Here is a 20,876-nt window from a genome sequence, read left to right as displayed (position 1 = left end):
CCATGAAAGGTGGCTGTGAATACCCCCACAAAGAAAATACTTCACCCAACTGCTGACTGAGATGAACCTAGCACACATGATACACCATGAAAGACCTGATTAACAGTGCCACCAAACAGTGCCACAGGAAATAGTGTGTTAAAAGCTTCCTTTTTCTTTAAACAGAAAAGAGGAAATGGTGCAGGAGGTCCTTCTGTCTCTGTGTTGTGATTACCATTAATGAATAAAGAAACTGCCTTGGCCTGTTTATAGGGAAGAACTTAGGTAGGCGGGGAAGATGGAATTGAATGCTGGGGAAAAGAAGGGCAGATTTAGTCAGAGAGACTCCATGATCCAGCGCCGGAGATAAATATGCTGAAACTTTTCTGGTAGACCACAACCTCTTGATGATACGTAGATTAATAGAAGTGAGTTAAATTAATATGTAATAGTTAGCCAATAAGAAGCTAGAGCTAATGGTGATTTAATGAGTACAGTTTCTGTGTGATTATTTTGGTTCTGTGCAGCTGGGGCAAACAAGCAACAGGTAGATTCATAGCCTTTTGAGAATCCTAGATACTATGTCTTTAGCAATAGGGCTTCAACCCTGAGAAGCAATCAAGGGCTACATCAATAATTTATAATGTTTTGGGAGTCACTTAGCCTAACTACTCTGATTGTAAAGGAGGTTCTTCATGCGTGGTACTGTTGTTTTTGATAGAGTATGGTTTTTGTGGGAAGCATTGTTAGTCCAAGTAGCTTAACTTTCTTCAAGATAAGGATATGTTTATATATAAAAGAATATATATCATGTTCTTTTTTTGAGATTTATATATTTTCATATTAAGATAAATATTCTTATTGCTATATATCTTATTAAGATAATATATTCTTTTTTTTTTGGTTTTTCGAGGCAGGGTTTCTCTGTGGTTTTGGAGCCTGTCCTGGAACTAGCTCTTGTAGACCAGGCTGGTCTCGAACTCACAGAGATCCGCCTGCCTCTGCCTCCCAAGTGCTGGGATTAAAGGCGTGCGCCACCACCGCCCGGAGATAAATGTATCTTAAAATGTATGTATAACAAATATAACAAATGTGCATATGTAAATATTATAATATATAATGTATACATATATGATTTTAGATAATATAGAATGATATAATTACTTGAGTCATTATCAAACAACCCTAGTATTAATCATTTCTAGTTCCTGTTTGAATTAAGTTTTTATATTATGAATAGTCCACATTACTTCGTTAAGTATGTATTTGTGTTTTCTTGGATAAATCAGGATTTAATTTCTGTTCATTATTAGCTTTTGTGGTGAGTTTTTTTGGGGGGATTCATGAATTCTTTTTCCATATTCATAGTTATTTTTTGGTCTAAGTTTTACAGTTTTAATTAACTTGCCTCACCGGGAACCACTACAACATGTTGGATTATTTTGGAGAGGGGATATACTGTCTTGGGTTTTGTTATTAGTCTGTTTTCCTTAGGAGACCTTCCATGTAGAGTTAGGTCATTCATTGTGTCTTTGATATGAGATTTTAATCCACTGACCCTGAGTTCTGAGTTGAGGCTTAAAGGCAATGGACTGGAGGGGTTCAGAAGGGGCAGAGTCACACTGGAGCTGGGCTAATCTTTTTGAGTGAGAGCATGGGGACTGAGACCTTGCAGATGGGGTTTCTGTGGGGGAAGGTAGTGGACTTGTGTGGAGTCTGGTTCTCTTATACTGAGTCCAACCCAAAGGGCTGGGGCCTGACAGAAAAGGTCCAGTGGCTTGAGCAGGAAGACACATCAGGAACTTAGAATTACTATTGAAAGAGCTAGAATTTACAAAAGTGGTCTGTTTGGTCTTTTCATGAACCTTAGAAAATGTATTTATTTATTGACATTAATTACTTTTATTGGCACACATGAACAAGTCTATGATGTACTTTAACAGTAGTAACCTTTATGAAATTGGTGCTGCACACCCAGATGACTAGTGAGTGAGGGAAGAACCTTACAGTCACAGCAGAAAGAGTAATGGAAAGATGGTTTTACTGGTCCACTAGTCACTGCAGTAACCTTCAGCCATACACCTTTAAAATAAAATCTTCCAAGTGAGGTTTTCTCTCATTTCTAGGAGACACAATTTCACAGCAACTTTCCTTGTTCTCTGTCTCCTTCACTCTTCCCACTCTCTCTTCTTGCTGTTCCTTGAGCCTTAAGTGATTAAGACTCAATTGGGGCTGGGTACCTAGCTTGTTCTCTGTATACAAACAAGACCTGAAGAAGTACACCAATAGACTTGCTAACATGGAAACGGAAAATCTCATAAGGCAATACATGTAGAGAAACAACTATAGTAAACCAGGAAATGCTGAGATCGCGAACAGTCCTCCACAGGTTGAACCTCCTAACTGGTTACCAAGACCAAACAACCAGTCCTGAAACTATACCTATCCCGTAAAACACAGTCTGAACTTTGTGTAGTATTCTGGAAGGAGCAGACAATGATTTAAACTCTCTGGGAGAGTGTAGACTGTGTCTGTTTTATGCTGCGTGTATTTTATGTGACAGAGCATTAAGTTTTATGTTTGCCCTCTCACAAGCACTGAAACTACTTTCGGGGCTCTTTAGACAGTTAGCTACTATGTAGCCACTTGGAGTTCTCACAGGTTCCACCCTTGGCCCTCAAACTTTGAATTTTAGAGTTAACCTGATCTTACTAACAACAAAAGGTTCCTTTCTCCATGCAATTGAAGTTCCTTTCTCCTCTGTGCTTGTGTGACAGTCCTGACTCTGTCCTCCTTCCCTGTTTCCATTCCTTCTCTAAAGGAATCCTAGGACTGGGGACCCTGGGCTCTTCTGTTACCTCTCCCTCCATACTTTCTGAAGACATTATATGGATGTCCCTTTTTTCCAGAGCACCCTGTTCCCTGCAATTATATAACGCAGCTAGCTCTACCAGAGAGCTGTGGAAGAAAAAGTGGAGGACAGACTTCATCTCATACAACAAGCAGTCAACTTGCTTAGTCACACAGCTTTATTGGGGGGAGGGATCTCATATTCTGCCTGAGGCAGTTTTGCTTCAGATTTTGCTTTAGTCTCAGTCCATAGCTGAGAATGGAAGACTCTACTTCTTGTTCTACCCAGAACCAGGAGCTCAGCAGTCAGGCCCCTAGTGCTCAGTTTGTGCTCAGCTTCCCCTGTGGCTTCTGTCACTGTGTCACTCAGAGCACAGTAGTACACAGCCGAGTCTGACTCCTGGACTGAGGCTTTCTGCAAGTGGAAGGAGCTGGATTCTTTATTATAAGTAGCTTCAAAACCTCTGCTGCTTCCCTTCTCATTGGCCTTTGAGGCTCTGAAGAGGAGCTGTGGACCTTCTCCGGGATACTGCACGTACCAGAACAGGGCTGGGTACCCTGAGGCTGAATAGTTGCAGTGTATTGTAAGAAAATCCTCTTCTGAAAGGGTCACTGGACCTACCGTCTGTGTCACTGAGTCTCCATGGGTTCTTGCTAGAGAAAAAAGCAAAAATAGAGCAGATATGTATCTCACCTTAAAAACAAAGCTTTTGGATGAATTAAGGGCTCAAGAATTTTTTGACATAAAAGTGTGAAAAGTTTAAATCACTTTACTTACCGAGTACGAGGAGTACAGCAGTCACGAAGCCTGGAGAAGAGCCCATCCTTCATGCCATCTAAACAAAATGTCTTGATGCTTAGCATGTTGGAAACAGAAACGATGAGTCTAAATTTAAATTCACACAGGAAATGCTATAGTGTTATGGTGCTGCGCCACCTGGTGTCGAGAGAGTAAACAGTTAAACGTGGCAATATTTGCTAAAAGACATGGAAATAATGAACTCTTAGATTGCGTTGAGGATCACTGCTACTTCAAAGATCGTATTTTCTCTGCTCTAAGTGAATGTCAATTTTAAGGCATTTTTTAATTGAAGTCTCATCAGGGGAGGAGTCACACTGCCTTAAAAAAACTCAAATATTTTGAAATTCCAGGACAAGAAACACAGACATTGAACTCTATGGAGAGATCTGAACTTTTAAAAAGATTCCCTGTCACCTTTAAAACTTTTCCTTCTAACACAAACTGACTTGATCTCCCCATAACGTTTGTATAACAGACTTCACTTTTTGCCTTCATCGGCACTGGGATTCTCTCAGTGTTTTTAGGTTAATCTCCATACATTTAAAACATAAATCTCCTTCCTTGCTAAGAAAGTACAGGGATTAAAGGCAACCATGATACATGTACTTCCAGCTTCTTGTTATAATGTTTATCGTTGTCTTCACAGCTTGTGTGATTAGTTGCCCTTCCTTCTAAATGTTTTGTCTTTATTGGTCGTTTTATATCTTAAGGTAATAAGTAAGTTACTAATATGTGGCCAGCTTATGTATCATTCACATTTTTCTTCTGTAGGAAAAAGAAGCACCATGAGATATACCAGTAGCCCAAGATAATTACAGCCTCTTTTTTTAAAAAATAGAAATACATTTAAGAAATTAGTCATGTTAATATTTCATGATATTATCAGATGTGGGGGGAAATGGACTTCTTTTTCTAGAGCCAAAGCACACAGCACCTGGGTAATAGGAAACAAAAGTTGCAGCTTGACTACTACCCTGACCTTTCTAGTTCAGATGCAATTTTATTTTTAATTACTAGTTTTGGGTTTATTATTAAACTACAATATTTCTTCCTTACCTTTTCTTCTTGCAAACTCTCCCATGTGCCCTTTCCCCTCTAATATGTCTTTCTTTTTTTTTTTTACTTTTTATACTTTTAGTTCTTTCTATATTCTGTATACTAATCCTGCCAGATGTATATCTGGCAAAGATTCTTTCCCATTATGTGGGCTATCTTTTCATCCTGTTAGTTCTTTCTTAACTGTGCAGATTTTTGCATTCATAAACTCCCACTTTTCAACTGTTGACCTTAATTTTTAGACAATTGGAAGCCGAGGAGAAAGTCCTTTCCCTACATCATGTAAGATATTGCCTACATTTTCTTCTGACAGTTTCAATGTTTTTTGTTTCACATTTATGTCTTTGTTCTATTTGGAGCTAGTTTTTGTGCTAGGTGATAGATACCCCTTTATTTCCATTTTTTATATGTGCTTATCCTATTTATCAGCACCAATCATTGAAGATGTCTTTTTTGTCATCTTTGTTTAGTATTAAGTGGTTGAAGTCTTTAATTCTGTTTCATTAGTCTGCATATCTTTTTTGACATAACCATATTACTTATAATACTATAGTTCTATAATGTATCTTAATATCAGAAACTGTATTCCCACCACATTGTTCTTTTTGCTCATGCTTTTTTTAACTACCCAGTATTTTTCTGATTCTATATAAATTTGAAGATAGTGATTTTTCTTTTTTGTGTAGAATAAGATGGAGATATTGATTAGGATTGCACTAAATCTCTGAATATCCCTTGGTATACTAGTCACTATAACAATGTTAATTCTACCAATCCATGAGCATGGGATGTCATTCCATTTTCTAGTGATTTTCTCTAACTCTTTTTCAGTGGTTTAGTTTCCTGCATAGAGTTCCTTCACTTACTCGGTTAGGTTTATTCACAGATATTTTCTTTTCTTTTAGGTTATTGTGCCCATGATCTGCTTCTCTGTTTGGTGGTGGGATATATAAATCTATTGAATTTTACAAGTTGATTTTGTACAGTGCCATATTGGTGAATGTTTTGGTCATATCTAGAAGTGTTCTGGTACAATTTTGAGATCTCTAATGTATACTATCCCATCATTTGCAAATATGGATAGTTTGACTTCTTCTTTCCCTCTTTGTATCCCTTAAATTTCTTTCTTTTGATTTATTGCTTCAAGATCAATGTGGAAAGGAATGGGGCTAGTGGAAATCCCTCTCTCATTCCTGACACCAAAGGGAATTATTCAAGCTTTTCTCCATCTATGATGATATTGGCTGTGGGTTTCTCATGTATTATTTTTATTGTGTTGAGGTATGTTCCTTCTAGCCCTACATTCTCTAAAACTTTTATCATGAGGACATGTTTGATTTTGTTAAAAAGCCTTTTCTGTGTCTATCAGATGATCATGTGATTTTTGTCTTTAAGTTCATTTGTGTATTGCATTAATTGACTTATGTATTTTGAACCATACCTGCAGCCAGAGATACAGCCAGTGTGGTCATAGTGTCAAGTCTACTGGCAGTGGTCACTGGGATTTATCTCTACTGCGTGTACTGTCTTCGTGGGATCCTATTCTCTTTGGATGTATACCTTGCTCAGCCTAGATGTAGTAGGGGGCGGGGCTTGGACCTTCCACAATGCAAAGGATTAGAGGGAGTGAGGTGTAAGGGTGTATGGAGGGAATGGGAGGAGAGGGGTATTGGGAATTTGGATTGGTATTTTTTAAAGAATCTAATAAATTAAAAAAATGTAATTTTAAGCCTATCTTCATCAGGGATATTGTCTTGTAGTTTTATTTTTTTATTGTTGTATCTTTGCCTGATTTGGGTATCAGAAAAATTGTGGCTTCAAAAAAGGAGTTTAGGAATGTTCTTTTTCATTGTATTTTCTTTAGTTGTTTAAGAAATACTAGCTATAGGTATTCTTTGAATGTGCGATGGAATTCTGCTATCAGTACATCTGTTCTGAAGATTTTTTAAAGCTTAGAGGCATTTCATTACTATTGTAAATTCGTCTTTTGTTATATGCCTGTTTATGTTGTTGACTTCTTTGTTAATTTTGATGGTTTGGTTAAATCTAGAAAATAATGTGTTTCTTCTATGTTTTCCAACTTAATGCAGTATAAGTGTTTAAAATATTCCATCATAATACTTTGAATTCTTTGGTATCTCTTGTCGTGTTTTCCTTTTCACTTTTGATACTGATAAGTTGGGTCACCTCTTTTTTTTCCTTTTGTTGAGTTGGGCCAGAGATCTGTTCATCTGTCAGTCTTCTTAAAGAACAAACTTTTAGATACATTGACTCTTTTTTTTGTTTGCTTTGTTTCTATTTCATTGATTTCTGTTCTTGTTTTTTATTATTTATTGCCATCAAATGGTTGTGGATTTTCCTTATACTTTTCAAAATTTTTGAGTTTAATAATTAAGCCATTTATTTGTGCTTTTTCTTAATTTTAATGTAGGTACATAGAGCTGTAAATTGTTTCTTAGTACTGCTTTCAATGTGTCTCAAATGTTTTGTTGTATTTTTTGTAGTTTTATTTAGCTCAAAGAAATTTTTGTTTCTTAATTTCTTTTCTTATTTCTTCATCATTTAATAATGAGTTGCTTAATATACATGCATTTGTCTATTTACTGGAGTATTTTTTTTTTGCGGGGTGAATTGGATTAAGACCAAATAGTTTATTTACTTATTTATTTTAGTTTTTACTTAATTATATTTTACTCATATAAAAACAAAGATTCTAAAATACATGTATATATTGTTCTATTCCATTGAACATATATGTATCTCCTCAAATATTTTTCATCTCTTTATGGTAAAAAAATTTCAAAATCCTTTCTTCTGTACTTCTGAAGTACGTAAAACATGCTTGACAACTTTAGTCACCTTACAGTGCAGTGGCACACAAGAACTCCTTACTCTTAGTGCTCACATCTGTACATCTGTCTGCCTCATCTCCTTATCCTGCTGCTCTCTCAGGACTCTGGTAACTACGATTCTATTTTCAACTTCAGTAATATCAATGTTCTATTGTACTTATGAAAGAGATTACGCAGTATTGTCTTTCTGTCATTGGCTTATTTTATTTAATATAATGTCTGCAGTTCATGCTGCTGCCAGAAGTCTGTGATCTCTGCTGCTGCTGGCTGTTATGGGCAAGGAAGCTTCTTTTGCTGTTGTTTCTACAGCTACTGACTCATAATTGAGAATGAGAGCAATTGAAGGCTTCTATGACAACCTCTCCCTACCCTCTACTCCTAAAAGAAAGACAGACACGAAGGTTTTAAAGAAAGTCCTTAATAATTGTGATAAAGATGTTGAAGTTGTCTCTTTACAGTTGATGGCTTCTGGAGGTTGGAGGCAGAACTCAGCTATCTTTAAGGGGCTGGCAGGTGGGAGATTGACCATGTTGCAATGAGTATATAGGCAACACAATTTAAATTTGGTGTATTTTTTTTATTTTGGTGAGCAGGGTACAGGGTGAGAGGGTGAATTTGTTAGGAATGGGAATCAGGTGTGATTGGGATGCATTGTATGAGGAAAAAAGAAGTAGAAGAAATCTGCACAATAGGACTCTCTTCAGATATAGGAAAGAATGAAATTCTGTCATATATAATACATATATATATAAGCATGTCTATATACTTATATATGTATTATATATTTATATATGTGTATATATGTATTTGTGAGTATGCGTTATTGCATTGTTGTAAGATAGAATACAAGAAATGATTTAAAATATTTTTAATTTGTAAAGATTTTTTTAAGTCCTAGGATGTGGTCAATTCTAGAAAATCTTCAATGTACTGATGAATAGATTGTGCATTCTTTGCCATTTGGTTAGAGTATTTGCTAGTACCTGTTCAGTCCACTTGGTGTAGAATTTCAATTTATTCTGATGGTTTCTCTTTTGATATTTTGTCCAGGTGAACTCTTTACCGGAGAAAGTAGGGTATTGAAATTGCCAGTTATTAATAGATTAGTATAAATTTCTGTTTTTAAATGTGACCTATGTTTTTTTTTTCGTGACCAGTTTTCATTATACTTTCTTTTCTATGTATCATTAATATTTTAACTATTATATGCTGTGTAGCATTTCTCTTTTGGTCTTGTCTATTTCATGTTCTGAGTGCTTCCATATAGATATAGGTGTTTTATTTCCTATTTCTGTGATGGATGTTGTGGGGTTCAATTGGGAATGCACTAAATCTTTAACTCACTTTTAGTAAAGTGGTCATTTGCACAACATTAATTCTACTAATTCATGAACAGGAGAGAATTTTCCATTTTCTAGTGCCTTCTTGAGCCTTTTTCTTCAGAGTTAAAGTTTTTCTTGTAGAAGTATTTAACTTCCCTTATTAGGTTTATTCCTAGATATTTTACCATTAAAGCTGTAGTGAATGGGTATGTGTGGATGATCTCTTTCTCAGCATGTTTACTGGTAACATATAGAAAGTCTCCTGATGTTTGTAAGTATATTTGGTATCCTACTACATAGCAAGCAGAACTCACTGATAATTTGTAGGAAATTTCTGGTAAAGTGTTTAGGATCTCTTGGATAGAATATCATATCACCTGATAATAATTTGATTTATTTTTCCTATTTGTATCCCTTTGATATTTATCTCCTATCTTGCTGCTTAAATCTCATGGTGGCCAAGTCTCTAGACAAAAACTACACACAATTTAGAGAGAGAAAAAGAATTTTTTATTTTTTCATCCCTGAGGATATCCCCCTAATTGGCTATCCAATATCAAGTTGTCAGTCCTAAAATTATATACATACAAACAACAGTAATCAAACACAGCTAATTACATTTACATACACATGTAATAATAGTTAAAAAGACAATAAGTTAATTTTAAAATAATGACTAATAAAAATTAATAGTAGTTAAAAAGACTGTGCATTCTAGAGGAACTGAGGAAAGGGATCTATAGAAGGGGCTGGAAGGAAGAAATGGAAAGGAAAATCATAACACTGCCACTGAACTTTTTTAAAAAATTAAAAAAGAAAGGAGAAAACTCTTCTAAATTATTTTGAGTGACTTGAAACTAACTATATTATTTTGTGTTTTTAATATCTATACTGTAGTTGTCACTTGCAAACTAACAACTGGCATATGCTGTACTGGAAGGCCTGTTACACAGGATGTTGATGGGGCTCCAGGTCCTGTGGCAGGTTTTAGGACAGGCTGCAGGTGCCTGGGGAGCAGTGTGCCCTTGCAGCACAGAAGTACATGGCAGAGTCTCCAGGCTGGGTGTCTGTGATGTGCAGAGAAAATTGTTTGGCTTTCTTATCATGTGAAATGATCAATCTTTGGTCCTGCTTTCTTTCCACAGTTGAACGAATGTCAATAATCAGCTTAGGATGCTTTCCAGGTTCTTGCTTATACCAAGGGAAGTAGGACGAGGCACTGTCTACATATGTGCAGTTGATGATAGCACTGGCTCCCTCCTGGACTCTCAGCATGGAAGGACGCTGCTCCACCTGCTCGCCTTGGCTCAGTCCTATGCAGAAAGATGGAGAGAAAGGAGAACGGTTGTCAGGTAATCACTTTCCAGAATTCTTTTTTTCTCCAGTCAATAGAGAAAAGTTGAATGAAATATAGTTCCTCCTGGATATCTCAGAAATATCCACTGAGTATTCAGAGGTTTTAAAATCTTAACTCACCATCCAGTTGCAGCCACAAGAATATGAATAAAGTAGGGACATATGTCTTCATTGTTCTTCCAATTAAATTAAGATCCAGGGTACAATTGTGATGTCTAGGTGGTCAACTACAGCTATTGGGGTGGTGTTCTTTCTTAAGAACAATTCTACCTCTTGAGTCATCAACTCAGTCACTGAGAAAAGGGCTGTGCTTCTGCCCTAAGCCCGTACAATCAGTATACAAGGAAGTGAGTCCTCTGCATACACCCCAGATGTTGAGATCTACTCCCACCTTGTGGTTGCACTCTTAACCAGAGAAGCCTCTGCTTTAGTGTTCTCTGACCCATGAGGGACTCAGACACAGAAAACAGAAATATGTCAGGTCAAGTGAGTTCTAGCATTGAGAGATCAAGAACGGTATTTTTACACACTTGTGAGTTTGCTTCTTATATTTAAGTCTAACATGGCATACTCATGCTTATATATATATATAATATTATATATATAATGTTTTCATATGTAAATATATATGATGTGTTCATATGTGTAACAACATTTCTTCTAGCTTGAACTGTCTCCTAATCCACTACTGTATCTCAGAGTGCTTTGATCACTCACCAAACATCTCTCATTTTCTCAGATGCAGAGTCAGTATGTATCCTTAAAGTTATGATACTTTGGAACAAGATTTTTTTCAAGTCATTTATGGACTTTGTGTTGTAAGGAAAAAATATTTTTTTCTATTTTAGTGAGTTTTTTTGACAATACAGATATGATGTTTTCGTGCATGTAAGTTAATTTCCAGAGGGACTGCCCTGGAGTCACAAATTCACATAGCTTACCTTAGGGAAGTTTTCATTTGGTCTTGAGGATGGCACCATCCATTTCTCTCACTCCCCAGCATCTAGACTGAATTTCTGATGGAAGAGCAGTGGTGGATTCTCTAGAGAATCTGCCAAACCTTATAAGAAACCCATCTTTCCTCCTTCCTGTGGACCCTCCCAGCATCCTCTGATTCTAGCCCATTTCCTTTTCTTTGTCCCAACTGTGAACAACTACAAACACTGTCTGTCTGGGAATGCAGTGTACACACGGGCTTGGAAAACAGGTAGGGCACCATCACTATCCTTTGTCTCCTAATTTTAGTTCCCATGGTACCATCTTAAAACCTCTAGCAGACCACTGCTGTAGGAAATCCTACAGCCAATAGCCTTTAAGTTACCCGCCCACTGGGGTATGGCCTCTTATACTATTTACATGGATGTAAAGTGTGTTTCCAGTCTCTCTCATTTACAGCTGTGGGATTTGATTGCTGTTCTCCATTCAAGCAGAGAATATTGATTTGTGAGTCTACCACTAAATAAATAACCATCTATTATTCTCAATTCTGAGTTATTGTGGGATTTTCTTTGAAGTGTCCATCTTCATCTGGTGCCCACGTGGATTTGGACTCCACACCTACTTAAAATGGGCTTGTTTTTCCTTTCTGCCTCCATCCCTCAGGGATTTCACCAAGACTTGCAAAGAATTCAGTTTCCCTCATACCTGTGAACCATCTTAGTATCCACTCTAGTACATTCCCTTTCCTTAGTATTACCCTGCAATGCATAAAAATGCTTTCTACCCCAATGACCACACTGACAGGGTCTCAAGTAAGTTATTCACACTATCCTTCCTTATCTTCCACTACAGTCTCTTTATTCTTATGATCAATCTGGTACCAACTTGCTTATAGGGCCTTTCCTCAACTTCAGTTACTATACACTGCAACTCTTGGTTCAGACACAGGGTCTATAGCTCTTCCATCCCTATATTGGCATAATTCTTTGCCTTACTACTACTTCAGGAATCTCTCTTCCCACCACACTGGAACTCCCGATGGATTCTACCTCCAGTTGCAAACAGAATCCCCTTATCTTGCTACTGAAGACTTTCTCAGTCTTTTCACCTAGCCCACATCTGTTCCTGTCTGTCATACTTTGTCACATAGAAGCACTCCCTAACATACAGTAAAGCCCAAACTTCACTAAGATCCAGAGAGTTCAGCAAAAACCAGGAAAGAAAACATCCACTGAACAAAGAAAATACTAGATACCAAAATATAAAAATGATATCACAATCCCAGATATATGCATTTAAACACAAGCATTGATAGCCAAGAATATGTCTGTATCAGAACCCAGTAATTCTACTACAACAGAAAATGCAATACAACTGAACCACAAAACAAGAACATGAAAATAGATAATTAAGAACTTGACCAAGGATCCTAAAGTGGATATAACTAAATCCCTTAAAGAAGCCTGTGAAAACATACACAAACAGTGTAACATAATGAAGAAAGCAGCTGAAGACATTCAAGTAGAAATAGAATCACTACAGAAAACACAACATGAGATAAAACTGGAAATAAAAAAAAATTAGGGAGTCAAACCAAAGTATCAAATGTAAGCTTCACCAACAAAGCAGAAGACAGAGAAGAGGAACCCCAGGCATTGTAGAGAAACTAAAGAAATGAACATCTTGGACAAAAAAAAACAAAATAAAAACATTATTAAATCTAAAAACCTTTGAAAACCATCAGGGAAGCTATACTTGTAAAATATCCCCCAAAATGATAAAAATATCTTGGATAAACTCTAACCTTGCAAGGGAAAAACTTGTATATTAAGACTTTTAAAATGTGGACAAAAGCAACAGAAGACTTAATTAATTAATGAAAATATCTCCACGCTCATGGATGGGTAGGACTGATATAGTGAAAGTAGCCATCCTACCAAAAGCAATTGACATATTCAATGCAATCTCTGACAGAATTCCAACTCAGTTCTTCACAGTATCAGGAAACAAATAATTTTCCGCTTCAATGCAAATGCATACAACTCAGCGTAGCTAAAATAGTCATGAATAATAAAAGAAGTAGATAAAATTTTACCACCCCTGATTTCAATTGTACTACAGAGTTGTAGTGAGAAAACAGCATGTTGTTAGCACAAACACAGACATGCTGATCAGTAGAAAATAATTGAAGACTCGGACATAAATCCCACACACCTATGAACACCTCATTTGATAAAGAAGGCAGAAATACATACCAGAAAAAAAGACCACATCTTTAATTATGCTGTTCAAAGTGAGTGGCTACATATAAAAGAATGCATCTAGAATATTTTTTATCACCCTGTACAAAATTCAAGTCTAATGGATCAAAGACCTCAAAATACATCCAGATATTCTAAATCTAATAGAAGGAAAAGTTGGAATAGTCTTGAACTCATTTGTAGAGGAAAACATTGTCTGAACAGGACAACAAAGGCACAGTCACTGAAAACAATAATCAATACATGGAACATCAAGAAATTGAAAAGCTTATGTGTGGGCAAATGACACCATCATTTGAACAAAGTATCAGTTTACAGAGAGGAAAAATATCAGTGAGAACTAGTCATCTGTTATAGGACTACTATCTAAAATATATAAAGAACTCAAAAGACGAAAAATCAAGAAAAGAAATAATCCATTTAAAAATAGAATAGAGATCTAAACCGAGTTCTTGAAAAATAAAACACATACAGCGGAGAAACACTTAAATGTTCAAAATCCTTACTCATCAGGAAAATGCAAATTAAAAGCACTATGAGAAACTAACACTTGTCAGAATGGCCAAAATTTGTAAACAAATGACATGCTGGTGTGGATCTAGTGCAAGGGAAATGAACACTCATCCACTGCAATTGAGAGTGCAAACATTAATAGTCACTATGATAGTAAGTGTTGTGGTTCTTCAAGAAGATGGAAATATATCTACCTCAAGATTCAGCAATACTACATTTGGGCATATACTCATAGGGCTCTATACCCTGCTACAAAAGCCCTTGCTTAATGATTTTCATTGCACTTCTATTTAATAGTAGCCAGATTAGAAACAGATTTGATGTCCACCAAGAGGTATATAATGAATATGTGGCACATTTTCACAATGAACTCATACTTTCTGCTACAATGTCTGCTTCACTGTCTTGTTCAACCATCATAAGGGAAGCTTCACTTGCAGTAGATGGGGGAAAACATATGGGCATACAACTCCACAACTGGAACATTGGCAGAGAATGGGGGACCTTAGAACACTAAATGGAATGTCTTCATTAAACTTTTCCTCTCAGGGCTGTAGTGAGAAATCCACATACATCTGTTTAAGAAGTAACAAGAATTTATTAAGATATGAAAAAGGGATAAATACACTTACAAATACAGGAAATGGTGAATCCAGTTGTAGAGTTCTTTGAAAGCTGGAGGATGACACACACTTCATGCAGCCTGATCTGGTCTTTATCACCCAAGCCAGTGTGACCCTATCCCTCCTTCCTTTTAAGAGGTCATATTGCAGGAAAGAAGCACAACCTCCATCAGGCCAGATATACAAGATCATGGACTCAGTGAACATTCACTATACTTCTTTTCCATCTAAAAGAGAGGGTTCTAAACCTAATACAAGGCTAAATATAATATGAATGATTATCACGTATTGTTCAGGAGAAAGAAAGAATATTAATGTAAACAAAAATGAACTACAACCAACAAGAGCAACATCAAGTAAAAAACACATACTAAATATCTAGAACATATGTAAATGGTAACTTGCAGAGATTACTCCAATAGCTGTCCTGTCCTGAAGAATCTGGATCTAGTACATGATATGCTCTTAGTTAAGATATGAGAGGATAGTAACGGTGGCTATTTAGTCTTCAACCCATTAAAGATCTAAGAAGGAAAATAATATGACCAGAGTAAGCAGGAAGTACAAGCAAATGACTTGCAAAAAATGTGAGAAATGACAAAAAACAACTGGCTACTTGGACAGTCACCCAATGTATCTCAGCAACATTGGGGTAACTAACTTTGTCTATAGACCTAGAATATCTGACAGACCATTGTTCAAAAGCTGTGAGATTCAAAAGACTCTTCTACTCTATCCTGGCAAGGTTCAGCAGTCACTTTTCCTTGTATCCTGCTTGTCAAGTTTGAACAGTGTACTGTCAGCAGTCGAGGCAAGGGAAGTTCTTTGATAAGGTAGTTTTGCCAGGAAGAATACAAGCTCCATATGCAATGCTTTGGTGCCCATCATTCTCTCGGGAGAAACTTGGTGCTTTTAGGAGCAATCATGTCTCATGACAACAGAATTTTAAGTTATTAAAACATTTAAATGCCATATTCTATAGGTCTTGGAAGGGTTTGAGGATTTCCTACCTATGTGGAGTATATATCTCTGCATTTAGAGAACCTAGATAATATAACTTTAAATATGCCAAGCAAAGAAATGGAATCTTTTACAGTTTTTCAGGTTCTATTTCTGAGACTTAAGGATTGCTATACTGGATATTCTATTGTTGCAACAGATCACAACCCCAAAGATACACTGTTACATTAGCCACATATGACCTCAACCTTCCTTTCTGTCCTTCTGGTCCTATGCACTCCACTCATCTTGTGCTTTGTTTTAGTTGAGATAGGCTTCCAATTCTTAGGAATTGAACATCTACTACCTATAGAGGCCAATTTGGATGCCATGATTCTAGATTAATAAAATCACATCTGTATCTGTGTCTAATAATCCCTTAACTACAATGTCATTTATTAGTACCCTTAGGTTGGTCTTTGGTCATTTATAAAAGTCTGGGAATGACTGGACCAGATTCAACTTGGAGGCCAGTGAGAGGCTCCCTAAGGAATTTCCCAGAGGTAGAGAGTTGCCTTGTTTGTCTCTTATTGATATGCATTCATTGGTACAATGTTTGCCTTTGTAAATCTTCTACATAATTAAGAAGGTTGGGGCCTTTTATTTGGGTCATTCCTAGAAGAAACATTATTTCTAGAAATGCCCTGCCCACAATTTCATTTCAGATGCCAATTATACCACAATTAGACATTTGGCATTTTGATGTCCCCTTAGGCTTTTGGAAATTGCCTCTCCTGTCTTGTCTTCATCACTATAGACTCAGTATTGGCTGTGTGTAAGATACATTCATCTATGGGTGCTAATCTGATCTTTAAAGGCCCAATTACTTTTTTTTGCATTCTAGATAAGCATTCTAAAAGCCAGAGATTAATGAGTAATCATCTAGTTTCTTTATCTGATAACTCTATATTTATACATTTAGTCAATATTTACAGAAAGTCACTTAAGGGCTCTTTTGAGCCTTGTGTAACTTTACTATATTTCTCAGTTCTTTTCCCTATTCTTGAATCTTGTCCCAAGCATTCAATGCTGCTGTATGGCATTGTGACAAGGTGTGTTCATTGTATGTGGCCTGATTATTTATATCAGCTTAAAAGACCTCATCAAGAATTTGGGAAACCTTGTAACCTCTAATTTTACTTTGCTGTTCAAGAACTTTTTATTCTTCTCTTCAATAGCTTTTCCATTGTAATGGAGGACCATATTCTAATATTTTGAGTACTAATTGAAGTCAGTCAGTTAGGGTATACTCTTTTTTGAAGATCATGTGTTTAGCATCAGCCTCACATATGTTGAATGCAAAGCAAAAGAAACTATTGCCTCCTTAATATCCTTTAAATCTTCCATATGTATTGCTTCCCTTTGTGAGTCTGCATAACCTTTGGAATTTTTGTTATTTTCTGTCTTTCCCTTTCACAAATGTTAGGATAGATAATAGCAGGTGAACTCAAGAATTTAGGCAAGTCATTTCTGACTCTGTAAGTTATTGGAGGGTACCAGTACCTTTAGTCTCTTTTATCTATTCCTTAACTCTTTTTTTAAAAAAATCAGTTTTGATAAATTCTTCTAAGGATTGAAATCTATTTGTCACAACTTTCTGTCAGGTCTGAACCTCCTAAACAGTGAATAATTTCAGTGATTTCACTAGACAATCAGCTTCTTGTTTTCATTTTTCACATATGATTTTAAAGATTTCATTTTATCCTTTAATTATACTTTTTCATCCTTAGAGATCATCTCTATGACATTCAGATTTCCTTTTGAAAGCAATGGTCTATCTGCCAGTTTTTTATAACCATTTGACATGGAATGAATTTTGTCTGCTAATTTATCATTTCCATAGTCAATGGAATGAATTTTTCTTGTGAATTTATCATTGTCAAATCAATGACATGAATCCTTCACCTAATCTCTCATTTCAACTCTGTTTAGGCAATAAATTTCTTATTCTTGGCACTGTTATCAAACTATTTTCTAATGATAGGATATGAATTATCAGACTAATAGTGACTATATCTAAAAGTGTTTATGTCCCAGACAGGTCATATATCTCTTCTAAAATTACATCCATAGTAGAAACCAAAAAAGAATTTAAATTCCTGAATGGTGATATTATCTGCAATTGGCATGGAAGAAGTTCAACAATTATAAAAGAAATCTAATTATGTATTTATCAATTTAAAGTTAAGTTTATTAGATAATTTACCTCAGATAAAATCCTTAGGAAACAGTTTTCTGTGTCCTAGGTGTTTTTAGGGTATATTAATGTTGTTTGGTCCATAGACATTGCTTCCTTAATTCTTCTAAATCTTCCATATGTATTGTTTCCCATTGACAGTCTGTGTGTCCTGCATCTCTCAGGTATATATATCAACAGAGCATGTTGGTTCAGACTGACTCAGGCTCTCAGAGTGGGCTCCTGTGATTTAAAAACTCACCCAGGCAAATCCCCCACTGGCATCCATGAGTATTAGGCAGAAGAATACAGGAGCCACAACAGATTACATACCCCACTGAAGCAGTCCACCAAACAAATTTAGACAGGCTCAGCAGTTGCTCTGCAGGCAGCATTCCGATTTAGGAGGGATGTGCTGAAGGGTGTGAACAACTTGCAACTTCTGCAACCAGTCAGCCCTATGCAGGAAGCATGCGAGGCCAAACACTGCAGAGTTTCCTCCCAGCCTTCTGAGCCTGAAGCTTCTGCCAAACCAGACCTGGCTGAGAGTCTGAGTAGAGCACAGCATGGAGGGTGTTTTGAGATGACCCTTGTGTTATATGCAGTTAGGGATCCTGGAAGCAGGAGAGGACCAACTCCTCCCAATGAGAACGAACCACAGTTGCACACAGAGCCTAGCACACTAGGTAAGCAACAGTTAAAAGTTTTACTCAGGAAACAAATGTATGTTCTGACTAAAGACCCTTTACTGGGACCTGAGAGATGGCTCAGTGGATAAGGGTCCTTGTCATTTTAGGAGGCCATAGTTCCCTCCCTGGCATCTACATCAGATGGCTCACAGCTGCCTGTAACTCCAGCTTCAAGGGACCTGATGTTCTCTTTTGATCTCCCAGGAACCTGTAGGCAAGTACCAGATATTTACACAGACCCACTCTCACATACATTAAAAAAGACAGAGAAAAAGAATCTTCCCCTGTGAAATAATTGAAGTGAAATCTCTGCAGGAGAAGAAGAATCAGGAACATAATGATAAAGTATACATGGGATGGGTTCATAGTTTTGGGATGCATTTTAAAAACTGGAACACTCCTGCTACAGTCAAGGTTTGTTCTAAATGTTTAAAATATGACCACATAAGAAGGAAGTGGATTGGGGAAACCAAGATAGTAGTGCTGCGTTCCAGAGTGACAGGGCCAGCAGTGCTGGTGTGCTATTGCATGTGGTGACTACTTGGGGCAATGCACTGTACAATTGTAACAGTAGAGGGATGCATCATAGAGTTTTCATTATGAAAATCATTGACAAAGTGCCTTCTATATGTGTGTTTATACTCATAGGTTATTGCTAGGCTCCACTTTAGTTGGAGTATATGTTTCAGGAAGTTTCTATAACAGGTTTCCTATACTGTTTTGTTCAGAAGGTCTTTAGGGTTAGTTATCCCTCCCTGACACTCTTTCCTCTATCCTGCCCTCTTATTTGTCCTTTTATGGAAGTTTTTTTTTCTGTTTCTCCTTCCCTTGAAGATCCCCTCCTCCCTCACAGCCTCTTATTGATACCCAACATCTGTGGATTTTCCAAATGAAACAAAAGTATTTAAAGCTAGAGTAATACTCAGCATCTTTTCCTCTGTCTGGGTTATCTTGCTCAGGTGACTGTTCCACCGAATTACCTGAAATTCTTATAATTTCATTTCTCTTATTAGTTAAAGCATGAGTTAAAGCATGACCCACTGTGTAAATGTGCCACATTTTCACAATTCTCTCATCAGTTGATGCACATATAAACTGTTTCCAATTCCCAGTGATTGTGAATAGAGCGGCAATGAACTTGGAAGAGCAAGTGTCTCTGTGGAAGGATACAGAATCTTCAGTTAATTACTCAGGACTGGTACAGCTAGCTCTTGTGGTAGATCTATGGTCAGCTGCAGAGGAACCTGCATACTGATTTCCATATTGTTTGTGTCCATTTGCATTCACATTGGCAATAAATAAGTTTTCTCCCTCATGTCCTTCTCTCAGCTGGTGTCCTGGTTCTCTGGTTCTTGCAGTCCCTCCTGCTCCATTTCTATGATGTTCTGTGGCATTAGGTGTGGGAATTGCATTGTAAGTGTATTAACTGGAACTAGAGACTCCACAGTATTTACTATCTGCTTTTTGACAAGTTGTCTATGACTGTAGTAGTGACTCTCTGCTTTAAAATGAAACTGCTTTCATCAGGGTTTAGAACTATACTTATCTGTGTATATTGGCAGTGGCCATGTTGGACGAGCTGCAGTTGACAGTGAAGTTTATGGAGTATGGCTCACCAGTAAGTACAGCTAGGAAGAATATACTCTGGAGAGAACCCCCCTCCCCTACTTACAAGGGGTTGTATGCATATTGTCCCTTACTTCTCCTGGCCCTTCTCCTGCTTGCTGCTATCGTCTACTTACTGAATTTGGCATGGTATGATTGTTGAGTGGGAGAATTCCACTGTATCCTGTAAATTGTGATGGTCCCGTGTGTTGCCAGGCTTCCCTGGACCCACATGGCCTGGTCCCATTATGGGTGGCCAGACTGCCATGGGCCCCACAAATCTCTGATAGGCAAGGCTGCTTGTCTACAGACTCCAGAATGCCTTTTGCTTCTGCTGTGCCTTTACATGTTTGCTGCTGCCATCTTTCTCTGGTATGTGGCATGGTGTGAGTGGGTGTGGGGAGATCCCTATGCCTGTGATAGAGTATGTTTGCCTCATAGAAATATGCTGTTCTACTGGACATTTTTCCTATGGATTATGAAGATGATTTCTTCCTAAACTGTACTGTCTAATTGATCATAATAATGTTAGTTTAAATAGAGTTTTGATGATTAAAAAGTAAAACAAGGAAATATAACACAGCTAAAACAAATGAATTCCTATGAGGAGTCATGGTTAATGATTAAGAAAATTCATCAAGTCTCAGTAACCCAGCTTGCCTAAAATCTGTTAATTTTAAGGTTGGGAGATGCGTTCACAAGCTTCAGAGTGCATCATAGCTGAAACAAAGCATTGAAAATAACTTAAAGTTAGATCAATATGATTTTGTTAAATAGCTTTAAGGTGGAAAACCCAAAAAGAAAATTTAAAATTTTAGAAGGGCACATAGTTAAATGAGGAATTCATTAGGGTC

At 36.9% G+C, this 20,876-nt stretch overlaps 1 gene segment (V, D, J or C); it reads right to left on the bottom strand.

The window, feature by feature from the left end:
* Nucleotides 1-2,998: 2,998 nt before the first annotated feature.
* Nucleotides 2,999-3,684, bottom strand: LOC142836074 (T cell receptor alpha variable 9-2-like). The segment is given in 2 exon segments: nt 2,999-3,483; nt 3,608-3,684. Coding segments are annotated over 2 exon segments (531 nt in total).
* Between the last annotated feature and the right edge of the window lie 17,192 nt (nt 3,685-20,876).

The sequence above is a fragment of the Microtus pennsylvanicus genome, chromosome 15 (genome assembly GCF_037038515.1).
Source record: "Microtus pennsylvanicus isolate mMicPen1 chromosome 15, mMicPen1.hap1, whole genome shotgun sequence".
Lineage (NCBI taxonomy): Eukaryota > Metazoa > Chordata > Mammalia > Rodentia > Cricetidae > Microtus > Microtus pennsylvanicus.
The sequence above is the reverse complement of the archived record's forward strand: the minus strand, read 5'-3'. Positions and strand labels throughout refer to the sequence as shown.